The sequence below is a fragment of the Pocillopora verrucosa genome, chromosome 14 (assembly GCF_036669915.1).
Source record: "Pocillopora verrucosa isolate sample1 chromosome 14, ASM3666991v2, whole genome shotgun sequence".
Lineage (NCBI taxonomy): Eukaryota > Metazoa > Cnidaria > Anthozoa > Scleractinia > Pocilloporidae > Pocillopora > Pocillopora verrucosa.
In genome coordinates, this window is record NC_089325.1 from 15,913,735 (window position 1) to 15,926,655 (window position 12,921).

Genomic DNA, 12,921 nt, shown 5'->3' on the forward strand with positions numbered 1-12,921 from the left:
TGGGTCTATGAATTGTAACTTCTTCGGTCACATTCATTAAATCTATAAACCAGAGTAGCCTCAAACTGTGTCTAAACATGACATTGTTCTCCGAAAACAGCACACAGACAACCAGCCATGCAGCCTCGAATAATTCCGACCAAGCTTGTTAATTAACAGTCGACTCCGCTATAGAGGTTACAGCAAAAGCTCTGGCATATACTTTCATTTTCCTGATTTCAGTTTTCGGAAATATCTTTATTCTTGTGGTTATTTATAAGAACAAGCAGCTACGAAAATCCAACAAGGCTCAGAAATCGTGTCGGTAGGAATAAGAGAAATTTTGTCAACACGCTTGTCTTTATGAAAGTTTCTATTCAGAAGTTTGAGAGATTTTGTGGAAAAGGACCCCGCGTTTCTTGAGGAAATCAAGGCGGAATTCTTGGCGGAATCTGGCGCCATAGATCAGCGTGTTAGTATGCAAAACACCCTGGTAGCGATTCCAAAGGAAGGAAGGGCCGATATTCTGTCAATTTGGAAATGTCATAGGTCATTTCTAGGATGTGTGGCGTTTTTGTTCATGTAGGTTCAGGTAGGAACAAGTGATTTAAAATAGAGGCTGATTTCAACCAATCTCTGCCGTTTTCGCCCCACTTGCTCATTAGTGTATTAATTCCCTTTTTCCTACGTCTGGTTATTTGTATCAAATGCCGCAACAAGCACAATGCTTCTGTGAAGGAAATGCCTAGGGTTTCTTTGGAATCAACAGACATGCAAAGACGGAAGTATGTGATTCTTGCGCCTATGTGAGGTAAAAGAGTTTGTGCGAATAAAAAGCCTTTGATATTGGTGCATGCGGTTGTGTATATAAGCTAAGATACATAACCTTTTTCCAATAAAAAAAAAGCTTTTCGGGCGGTAATTATTAACAAGGAAACTTAAATAATTAATTATAGCTTACTGGCATGGTGTCTTGCCTGTATCGAGGATCTCGAGGTAGTTGCCTTTGCAAGACACACCCAGAAATATATTTATTTGTATTGATTCAGTTTTTGTTGATATTTTTTTAACTACAAAAAAAATGTTCCTGGTGCTAAAACGGTTCGCCTGCGCATTAGGTGCTCGGCGAAAAGCCTGTAGCAAGCATCGGAGAGAACAGATACGATGTCTTTCGCTCGCGTGACTTCTCGCTCGCGCGTACTACTTTGAATCACTCGCGCCTAGCCTGTTACCCAGCTTATGTGTAAACACTCATATAAAACTTGGTATCTTTTATCTAAGGCCAAGCAAAGATGCCACTCTAGAAAAGTTCAAACTTGTTCGTCATGCCTAACGTGGTGTGCATAGTGGCCTAGTGCTCCGTCATTAATTAATACATGGATCATTGCAAAGAAACTGGATTTCAATCGATAAGTAAATCCACGATGTGGAGAGTACTAAAAGTTCAAGAGGCCACATTGCGTGGTCTCCACAATACTGCGGCTGAGGGAGCGGATGGTTTTAAGGATTTTCTCCAAATTATAGACGAACTGGAACGCATGGGAGCAGAGAAGGATTGGTGTTAAGAAGTTCGGAAGAGGCTTCAGGAAAACAAGTTGTATTTGAAAACTACATATCGTAATCACTGCAAAGATGATGATAGCAAATGTGCCGATCACTGTAGGGTCTTTGCATTGAACGATGCTTGTGACACTGGCTTTCGGAAAGTATGCAGTCACAGTCATAGTCACAACGTGAAGTATGAGGATTGTGAGAAGCTGATCAGAAGAGTGTTCTTGAAGAAGTAAGAGATGCTATTTCTAAGTACACAGTGTAATTGGGTAACGTTCAAGAGGAAGACCATCCGTATGAAACGAAAAATGCCGCCGCTGAGATCCTTGAATGAAAAGGGCATATCCTGAGGGCAGATAACCAGGATCTTGATTCTTTGAGGGAGATGAAGCATTTATATTAGTTGACTGGGCAATGAAGTTCATAGCTATGAAGTTCCGGAAAACTGAGTAAGCAGAATGGTTTGCCAAGAGGGGAATCAATTAGCATGTGAGTAGTGTTGTTGTGAGACAGGAGGAAAGCCTAAAAGTAACCTGCTACGTACACCTTCTTAACAGCTGTAAACAAGACTGGTTTTCAGTGCTGTCAGTCCTTTAAAATTTTTATTTCATCATGAAGTTGCAAAATCCAGGAATAAAAAAAGGCTTTCTAAGATCAGATGAGTACGTTGTTGTCACAAAAGTAAGCTAGTGTCATCCTTACGAGAGCTCGGACATCGCTAAGGAATCGAACTCGTGAGGTACGATCATTCTGAGCCACAAGCTGGAAAAGATATGGGTGACAGGATTCTGTTTCCGTTAAAAGCATCAATCAGGAGATACTGCAACGAAGGTCATGGTGTTGTTTCAGCCAAAAACATGTATACCGCATTGAAAGAGAGACAAGTCAGGGGAACGACGGCGTCAGTGTGCATAGTCCAGGAACAGAACTCAACCCTAGAAATTGACAAGATTGCCAATTTCAACAGCCTACACCACTTTGAGTTTACACAAGAGGGCTTGCACGTGTGGAGAGCGTTTAATGTTGGACCTGGGAAGTTTATTTCATGGAATAAAATTGCAATTTGTCCACAAAAAAAGACGGATCTTGTGGAGGAGATCCCATTCTTTCCCACTACTTCTCGACGATTTGCATAGACGATTTGGTTCTCAAATGTTCATACAGGTTTGAATATTTTAAGCTGTCAAAACTCAAATATGAAATAACAGAGATCGAATTTTTAAAAAAGAGTTTCTATCAAGACCTTGACCGAGCACCAATCAAATCATATGATTCGATACGTTGTTATTGACGTTTTTCATCACTAGATAGCAAGATTTGTCAAAATTTGGCCTTTTAAAATATTAAGAGTGTTAATCGGTGACGTCTAAAAGCTCTTTCCTACTATATTTTTCACTTAAAATGGTTAAAATCTAAGATTTACTAGGCTACTTATATAAAACGGTAGGAGTTTGCTCCACGTACTAGTTTGCATAATTCAGTGAAAACTACTAAAGATTTGAAATCATCACGGCGAAGAAAATTAATAAGTACAAGATGTTTTTTTTTTTTTTTTTTTCTGCCGCCAAACATCTTATCAGAAGAGATCCAGCGGATGTTTCAATGGTCTGCTCTGGACTTGAGCAAAGTCAACCAAGAAAGAAAGTGTACTTTTGACCAATTTCAGAAAGCTTCCTAACGAGTGTTTTTAAATAGATTGTCACCAACCTCTGATTAAACGAATATCAAAATTGATATGCTTTTTATACACCTTACGTATTACACAGTTTAAGAATACAAAATAATATTTGCTGAATGAGGTGTGATACGATGATCGGGCTTTTCAACTTTTGAAATTTTCGATGTCGCAAGAGGTCAAAAAAGGGCCTTTTGTAGCTCTAACTATTGAGAACTCTAAAAATTTTATTTTAACGTATCCAGAAACTATGGTTGTGGTTTTATTTACTTGCTACCAAAGATAGTTTATTGGGTAAAGTTTGAAGGAAAACTTTGTTCCGATGCGAAATGCCCTGAACCACTCTTACAGAGATCGCTACTTAACACTTAATTTAAGAGGCTTTATTACATCGTATTCTCAAAGTGGCAGACTGCGTCTATTTCATGTTTCCAACAGCACAGCACAAGGGGGACGTCAGGAACACGGCGACAAGCGGCATGAAAGTTTAATGATGCGGATTTTTTGATCAGTGGTATAGATAGAGGCCTATTGTTACAGAAATCTCTTCTAATGCAACTGTAATACTCTAAGCAGAATATATATTTTTAATTATTCTTAAGTGTCTTTTGTGGGTATTTTTACGACCAATAATCAAACTTCAACTTTGAGGAACAAAATTAAATAAACCAATGAGCATAACTTCTGATTACATGTTTTAAGCTACAAATATTTTGCTCTCAGCAAAATAAAAGACCGACATGAGGAAAAAAAGGAAAACCCGCAATTATTAAAATGACCGCTTCCTTATATCGTCTTTTGTTTTAATTCAATGGGAAGTCGATATTGTTATGTCGTGGGACAAGAGGAATTGTTTATTTTTAATGTTAGTACTGATAAATGTATCTAGTTTGCCCACACATATTTGTATTAATGTCTTGTTAATTGGAATTATAAATAGAACCCACCCTCACTAGACTTTAGTCAGACCAAACGGTAACTTCAACGAAACTAAGAGGTGCTATTTAAACAAACGATCATGAACCTTTAAATATTCTCGAGTAGAATTCCCAAACTACCCGCAGAGAAGGAAAAGATGACATGTTTACGCCTTAAGATACTTTTTCGACAGAAAAAAGGATTTTCATTTCAACATGTGAAGACCAATGGTAGTTCTGTTATACATCCCAATGCAGCAGAATATGACACGAAACTCATAGTTTTCAGGTTCATAAATTGCTATCAATAAATGACCTCGTTTTTTATATATATGTAATACAAGCAAGTTTAACTCAACCATAGGGAACTTCGGCCAAGCGATTTGCCGGTGCATGGAAACGTCAGCAGGATTTCTAGTTACCAATTTCAGATCTAACTAAAAATAATCAGAACTAGAATATTCAAGATTCGCTCAAAAGGAGTAAATTTGTCTTTGAGAGTTGACCGTAAATTCCACTGCATTAGCTACGATCAGCGATCGTTTAATTCTTTCACGCAGCCGTTCCTAAGCAGTGGTATAATCTTCATTAGAAACAATATGAGGCTGATTTATCATGATTAGAGGTCGGTTAGTTTCGTGTCCTCGATCTCCATAGGGACCGATTCTTCTTATGATTGAGGGTCAGGGGAGGCTGCAATTATAAAATTTTGTTCATCTAGTGGTTCCTTAAAATCCTCAATTCTGACAACGTACATTGTCGAGTTTCCTATCCTTCAAACTTGGCTAAGCTATGTATATATTTCTTTGATTCTCTTTATCAGGATAATCACAATTTAATACTACTGAAGTGCGGATGCTACTAAAGGGTGGATTTAGGGAGCCTCTCATAAAAATTTAATAAGCAGCCAAAGCACTCGTTACATGTCCAACGCGCTCGTTAATTATCTTCCAAGAAAACGACTCGAAGCGAAGCGAAATAAAGCGAATTGAAAGGAATTCGGTCAGTCGAATTGAAGCGGTTGCCATAAACAGATGATATAAATTGAAAATTATTACGATCATAGATAAATGAATTGACTGAACAAGAAAACATAAAATAAAGAAAAGCAAATAAAGTCATTTGCAAACGTTATACGAGATCTGGAAAAAATGGGCAAATTGACAATGTCGTGAAAAGATTGACGACGACATTTGAATGGTTTGCACGATAGATCCGAATAATTGAAATCAAGAATGAATGAAACATATTTGCATAAAAGCGATAGGAAGAAAGGAAATTATTAAAAAAAAAGACAGAATGTTGATGGAAGTTCTGTGGGCTGAACAAAGATGTAGCAAAAAGACAAAAAATGCGAATTATCAATAAAATGCAGCATCCACGATCCATCAATGGCAAGGAGATGAAAAATATTCATTTTACTTCTATTTTCTCTATGGGGATTTATTTCTCTCGTTCAGGTGCCAGATTTAGTTTCCATCGTTTAAACGTTTATTCCACAAAAATTTCTTCATCAGTTTGCCTGAGTTTAACGCCCTCTACCGCCGATACTAGAATTCATTTTGCTGTCACAGGAAAAGTGAACGAGACTGTAATTTCTATCAGACACAACGTGGGTACAACTTTCTTCATTACACTGCGTTCAACAATGGGCAGTCGTTAATAATAGCAACACAGGTGCCTTTCGAGTATAATTCAGTCCTTTCATGCCTTGAGGGCCTCTTCACCACACTTAAAACGTCTCTTTGTCAAAAAACTTTTCTAGATGATGCATGTATATTGTATTTCACGTAGATTTTTTTTCAGGTAGTATCACATTGGGCATTTAAACAACAGTCGTTTTCGCCATCGGAGAGCAATTTCTTATATCTTTCCCGATTAAACCTATCGTTGAGAAAAAGTTCATCTTGGAATTTCCCCTTTTGGATTCTAGGTAAAAGCGAGATCTAAAGTAGTGTTTATTTTGCGGTTAGAACTTCCTCACAAGCATTCGCGATCGATATTGACACTCCAATTGTTATCCCGTTTCACCAAGAGCAAAACAATTAATTTTAAGACGCATTGACGGAGTGAAACTTTTCAGTTCGCACATTTATCATTATGCCGACCCCTCAGTGTTAAGAACGGCTTTGTTAAAGAAAACGCATCACGCCTTTTGAGAATAAACTCAGTGCAAGTGAAATCTCAATTCTAGCTGTTCAATCGAATATACCTCAGGTGTACTTTGACAAGTTTCTGTCTGAAGTGAACTTCTCATTCGGGCAAACCGCTTTATAATCTTAAAAGTTATTGTGAAAAATTAGTATCTTATCCGAGACAATGCAGATCTTGCGAACATATTCGAGCTAAAAGAGCAAATTGTTGGATATCGATCGGAAGGAAAGATATCTGAAAGACTTTCCTGTCAAAGCGAAATTATCTCTTTTCATATAGCATGGGAAAAAAGAGAATATCCCCTTGAGCTGGAGAGATTTTGCTGACGTCTTGACTGAAAAGAGTTATAAGAGATTATGTTTTGTGAAATAGTATCCAAAACTTTAACACACCAACTATCCGGTAAGAATCCCTCATAAATGTACTTCCACTTGAACCCCACTGATGCTCCATCTATTTTTCAGTGAAACGTGATTTTAGCACGTACTAGCTCGTGATTCTTTTTCTCGATTTTCTCATTATTTGGATAAACGTGACATAATTTTGGCTTATATCCTGTACACGCGAGCAAAGACTGAATATTTGCACGTGATTGTAATTTCCACATAGTTTAATGGAAGCACGTAAGCAGGCTCGGAGAAATTGATTGAATGACAATTCAACAAGGCCTCTACAGAGCAACAAGATTGCTAATTGGAGGGAAATGCTGAAACTGGCACTGGAACCTTCGCAGATTCACAATGTAATGATCGAGTGTTTTGAATTATTACCCGCCTCCGTGTTTTAAAATCTGCTCGACAATAGTAAAGGGGAACCACGCATCTGCTCTGCAAATTATTATAAAGAAAAATCAGTGTTGATCTCCTAGGTCGCTGAGTGCTATTTTTTATCATTATTATTTTCGTGACTTTTGTACAAACTAGAAACTTCGAAAGAGAAGAACCAAATTAATAAAATAAAAAAAATTGCATAACTTGTAATTCTCTCATAACTACCCAGCCCTTGGCAAAAAGCTCTGCCTCATGAAGAAAAAAAAAACTATATCCTAAGATTATGAATAAAACCTTAGAAAAAAAATAAAAATACGGCGTCCTCGATCCAGCATACTTAAATAGTCTTTAATACGATTTTCCATCTGCTCCCTTTTTATCTGCTTTTATTTTATTTCAAAGGACAGTCACTACCATGAGGAATCCATCCATCATTAGCCTCTAAATTCGACAGTCTCTATACATCGTCTCTTTTGCGGGGTAATTTCTATTTAACGTTAATCATGATTGCTTTCGTTGTCAGCCTTGCCCCCATTTAATTGTATTCATCTGTCATTTATTTGTATTTATGTATTCAAATGAACTTTAAAACGAAACGAATCTTCAAGTATATAGGACCCATCCTAAGAACTTTGATCAGACCATACGGCGACTTCAACGAACTCAGTGCTGCGATTAAACAAGTGATCGTGTTAAGAACTTTGTATAGCCTTTTCGTAAATTTGACGAACATCAGAGAAAATTATAACGGTGAACACAACCATGACATTCTTATCCGAAAACAGTACACAGATAACCATCCATGCAGCTTCGAGTAATTCCGACCAAGCTTGTGAAATAACAGCGGACTCCGCTGTAGAGATTACAGCTAAAGCTCTGGCTTATATTTTTATTTTCATGGTTTCGTTTTTCGGAAATATCTTTCTTCTTGTGGTCATTTACAAGAACAAGCAGCTACGAAGATCCATCAACTACTTCGTTTTCAACATGGCTGTATCTGACCTCTTCAACCCTTTGACCGTCATAACTGTGAAGATCGTTGAGATCATTTCAGGCTCGGAATCCTGGAAAGTTGATCGTCCGTGGCTGTTAGGAAACATTCTATGCAAACTTGCCTACTTTCTGCCAGATGTTTCCCTTTTGGTTTCCATCGGAAGCCTTCTTTTGATCTCGATAGACAGGCTCTTCGCTGTCGTCTTTCCACTGAAGGCCAAACTTATCTCCTCAAAAGTACGATTGATCAGCATACTAATCACGTGGTGTGTCGCCATCGTCTTCCACGCACCTTATTTTTACAGTTTCAAACTGATCCTCTACGAAAATAAAACGTATTGTATTTTAAATTGGGGACCAGCACTCGACCACCTGAAAACACACAAGGGATTTGTTACGGCATCGTTTATAACTTTTACCCTCATTCCTGTAATTATCCTGGTTATTGTGTATAGCATTATCATATGGACAATAAGAAAAAAGAACAAGAAAAGTAAAGAGCGATTGTCTTGTCGCCAAAACCATCGAGATCAGCAGCTGAGGAAAATTGTCCAAATGACGATGGCCATCATGATTTCCTTTGTTTCCTGCATGACTCCACTGCTTATCTATTTATTTCTTCATATTTTTGTATGGAATTGGGAATCGCCACCCGTTTGTGTATTTCAAACAATCATCCCATTTATTTCTGCCTTTCTGCTGCATTCATGGAGTGCAGTTAATCCCTGCATTTGTTTTATCTTTAGCAAGAACTATCGCAACGGCCTTAAGCAATGTTTTCATTGTGACAGTCTCAGTCGAAGGTTATCAAGTATGCAAGAGCACTATCGAATGCGAACGATGACGAGCTCCTATGGAGACAGCTCTCTTCAGATTCATTCAAGTAGCGTACACATTATCTCGTACAGCAGAAACACATGAGCTCGCTATATATTTAGATCCTAAATCAGAGAAGCAGCAGTAGAATCATTGGGTATGCACCTCGAACCTTTAAGTTGGGTTCAGAGATGGTTTGCAACGTTATGTGAAAACTGATAGTCTTTCGATTTCATGGAAAACATCAAGGACCGCGTAAGGACTAAATGCGACACACTTAAGCACCAGAAGCTAAAGGACATTATTCTCAGATCACGATATATCTGTTCTCTCCGTCAGCTGATTTCCTTTTGCAAATTTCGTGAGATTCAAACGATAAAGTCCAGCAGATATTAGCGGCAGAGCCACAATGGGTCGCTTGTCCTAGTTAAATTTTTTGTGTAGGCATTTTCCGCGATGAAAGATGATCTATGAATTATTTGCACGGTATATTTAAAAGCATATCATTATGGACTGAAATCAAGAGAATTATCTTGATTGAAACCTCAAACCTTTTTAAATAAAATGAACGTCTCTTTTATACACGATCATGTTTCGGTGAAATTAGCTACCGTTCGACATCTGTGGTTTTTTGCTTCTTTTTCATTGACCTTCCTATCGTGCTCTCACGAAAACCCAAAGTTAATTTGCCTCATATATTCCATAAGGTTCACGGAATATAATTTATTTGCTTTTAGCCCTTAAATTTTCGTCTTCTCGTTTATTTTTAGGAAATATCAGCATTTGACAGCTTCGATTCAGTCTGACAATTGAGGCGACACTTTTTACCGTATTTCTCACCCTCCTATTTTTTACCACCTCCACCTTGTCTCACATGTCTTATTTTACTTCGAGCCTTAGAATTAAATCATAAGTTCTCCACTCAAACTGTCTATCCTCTCTCTATTTTTCAGTTATTTTATTTTTCATTGTAGAACGAATATATTGAATACGTATTTCATACATTAAAGTGTAACTGCTTAGCGGTTTCAAGTAGTCAAACAATAGGGCTCAATCTCACGCCTCCGTTTATACGCTCGCGATCAGGTGTCAAACCGATAATGGGCTAAAACGGGGGAAGGAAAAATAGATTAAGCGTGATGTTTGCCAAGCCATGTTCATTAAACAACAGCAGATATATTTGTCCAAATTGATTATAATTTTCAGCTGTTAATTGCTGAACATTTTTCTTTCATAAGACCCGCAAACCATGTACCTTAGCCTTCAAATGCGAAGGGAACTCCGTTATCCATTCTTTTCTTAATATTTTTATTTTGTTTACTGTTTCTTCTTCACCATTATCCCCGAGAGTACTTCCAAATATTCCTCTACAACCAAAGTTCATATTTCTCTTTCCCGTATTTGGTTTGCTTTTTTATTTTGTTTGTTTGTTTTTTGTTTTGTTTTTTGTTTTTTTGTTTGTTTTTTTTTGCCATGTTTGCTGGCTTTTTCTATCAATATTATTTTAGTCTGAAGAGCATGATGTTTAGTAACTATCCACAGGGACGTCTTTATCTCTACGATGATGATTATTAAATAGCAAAACCGTCTGATACCATATGAATAGCGCAGAAAAATAAGCTTCTTTAATCCGAAGGCAGTCTACAAGCATCGATAAAAGACATAACGTTTTCATCAGGAATTTTATCTCCCACTATTATAGCGAAAGCAACAAGAAAGAGGGCTTTCAAATTTTATGAAAACTTATCGGGTTCGTTTCTAAAATAATTATTTCTTAAATTCATCACCGAGCATCTGATTTCATGGAGACGTGTATCTTAATTCATTAGATATCGCTGGCGTCGGTAATGCTTTGTAATATCAAAGCCTCGTCGCCCCATTACGCTTTCGATTCTTGTAGTGGTTTTTTACGTTACAAGGTTAATTGCTTGTTGAGTAAACATTTTTTCCCTTCGGGTGCGTTGATGTTATTAATGTCTGATGGTGCACGATTACCCAGTTAAGCCAGATGAAGTTGATATTGTATGCAGAACGAGTTGCTCATATTAACCATGAACTTATTAAGGTTTACGCGTCGCTGTTTTCCAATAAAATACAAATACTTTAGTTACGCTGCACGATAGCTTTATATTTTTGAAGGACTATTTGAAAATACTAGGAAAACCCTACGGTGGGAATTTTTGGCTTCCTCTATCAAGAGTTAAGCAATTTTTGTCCGATCCACTCTAATCCATTCTAATTTTAAATATGTGTACAGGATATTAGAAGCTTTCAAGTGAATCTACGTAAGCTGCCATGGCCTGATATACCAGCGATTACAGAAGAAAGCCCATCTCAAAGGAAAATAATCTCGTGGGAGGGAGAACAGCGGCCGTTCTATCAAGTCAAGGTTTCCTTTGCCAAAATCCAGATCCGAATTTCTTTGAAGCTCGAGTGGTATAAATTTATTTTGAAGCTCGATTGGTATAAATTGCTCGACTTTTGGTCGATCCCTATATCCTCAAACTCATTTGCAAGATTCCGTACTCTTCCAAGCTAATCACCCATCTCTAGTAAAATTCAGGAAGTTATTTCAGCCATAAGTTGTAAATTTTGGGCTTTTCGGTTTTTTACTCCCATACTTTGCGATCCGTGAACAAACCCCTTAACCATAAATGGACCGCCAATAATCAATTTTCCATCCAAAATCCTCCATAAAAGAAAGTAAACTCGGGTATTACCTGAAAGCTAGAAAAGATGTGTGTGTAGTATTATCTTTCATTTTTTTTTTCTTAGAGGGCACGGTAACAAATCCTGTAATCTGATTTGTTTTTAGCGCGGTGCTTATTTTCCTATCTCTACCCACGGGCACGGTAACGCTTTCATGAGTCGCCGAGTTCATCCCTACCTTCGCTGCCATTTTTCAAATATAACTTTCGTTTCTCCGGCTTGGCAGTATTTTTAATTAAGCAAAGACGTCGGTCACTACCTCAAGCCGATAAATAGTTAATTAATTCTCTCTTTTCACCCGCTCAAATAACTTTGGTTGAAAGAAAAATGTTGATTTCGAAATGAATTAATTTTTTATAAGCAGTAGTGTCATTATATTGGTTGATAAGCGGCCTAAAAACCGTCTGTAATTAATTATATTCCTTTACAAAAAGTACCTAGACGGTTAAAACGTGAGGTATTTGGTTATAATTGAGATAATCGAAGGAACTTTCATTCGTCTAATATCTAAATTCTCTCAAACAATTGGTTTGTAGTGAAAGGGCAAGCCACAGGCCGCCCAAGCTCCAGCTGTGAGGTGATAAGAGAATGAGTTGCCAATAATCGGATCCTTGTGTTTGCGCAAAGATTTCTAGGATCACCACGAGGCAAACATTTTAACTCACTAGAAGGAAATGTATATCGAAAGGTTGTTCCGACGTCCAAAAAAACGATTTTAGAAAGAGATTATCGCTTTTTCGCCGCTCTTTTATCGGAAATGGATTTGGGTAATGCTTATACAAGGGAAGCGCAAGTTTTTGTTTGAAAAACAGTGAAATATGTAGTAAAATCTACCAATTAGCACTCCATGCCGACTCAAGGTTGAATTTGAATTTGATATCGCGTAATGGTCTCGAAATTTAGAAAACTAACTATAAATCTCTAAGGAATTACTCAACAAAGCCTTTTCAGTTTTTTGTACGTGTGTTAAGTCTACTTCTAGCTTTTTGCGTGGCTTGGTACTGCAAAAGAGCGCTACGAAAGTTACCTTAAGGTAGCAGGAGATTGAAATGACGTACTTGAGCAATAAGTCTTATTGTGGTACATTAACCCTTTAACTCCCAGATCAAATTTCTCTTTCTCCTTATTGTCAACCATACAATTCCTATAATGTTAGGTCAGAGAATTTAGTATTGGATCGACTAATTATCCCCAAATTGACATTTTTCTTTATTCTCATCACTTATCTGGTTGATATTGTATTGATATTAAAAGGAGAAATTATGTCTTGGTCACTTATGGGAGTTAAAGGGTTAAAGTGACAAAACACCTACGCTGCTTCTTTGATGTAATCAATGAGAACGAATCACGAGTGTTG

General features: G+C 37.4%; 1 protein-coding gene across 1 annotated transcript; it reads left to right on the plus strand.

Annotated features, from left to right (window-relative positions):
- Nucleotides 1–7,708: 7,708 nt before the first annotated feature.
- LOC131797221 (neuropeptide FF receptor 2-like) lies at nucleotides 7,709–9,110 on the plus strand. Its single transcript, XM_066161516.1, has one exon. It carries the CDS (start codon nucleotides 7,809–7,811, stop codon nucleotides 8,958–8,960), a length of 1,152 nt encoding a protein of 383 aa, XP_066017613.1. The 5' UTR covers nucleotides 7,709–7,808; the 3' UTR covers nucleotides 8,961–9,110.
- The last annotated feature ends 3,811 nt before the right edge of the window (nucleotides 9,111–12,921 follow it).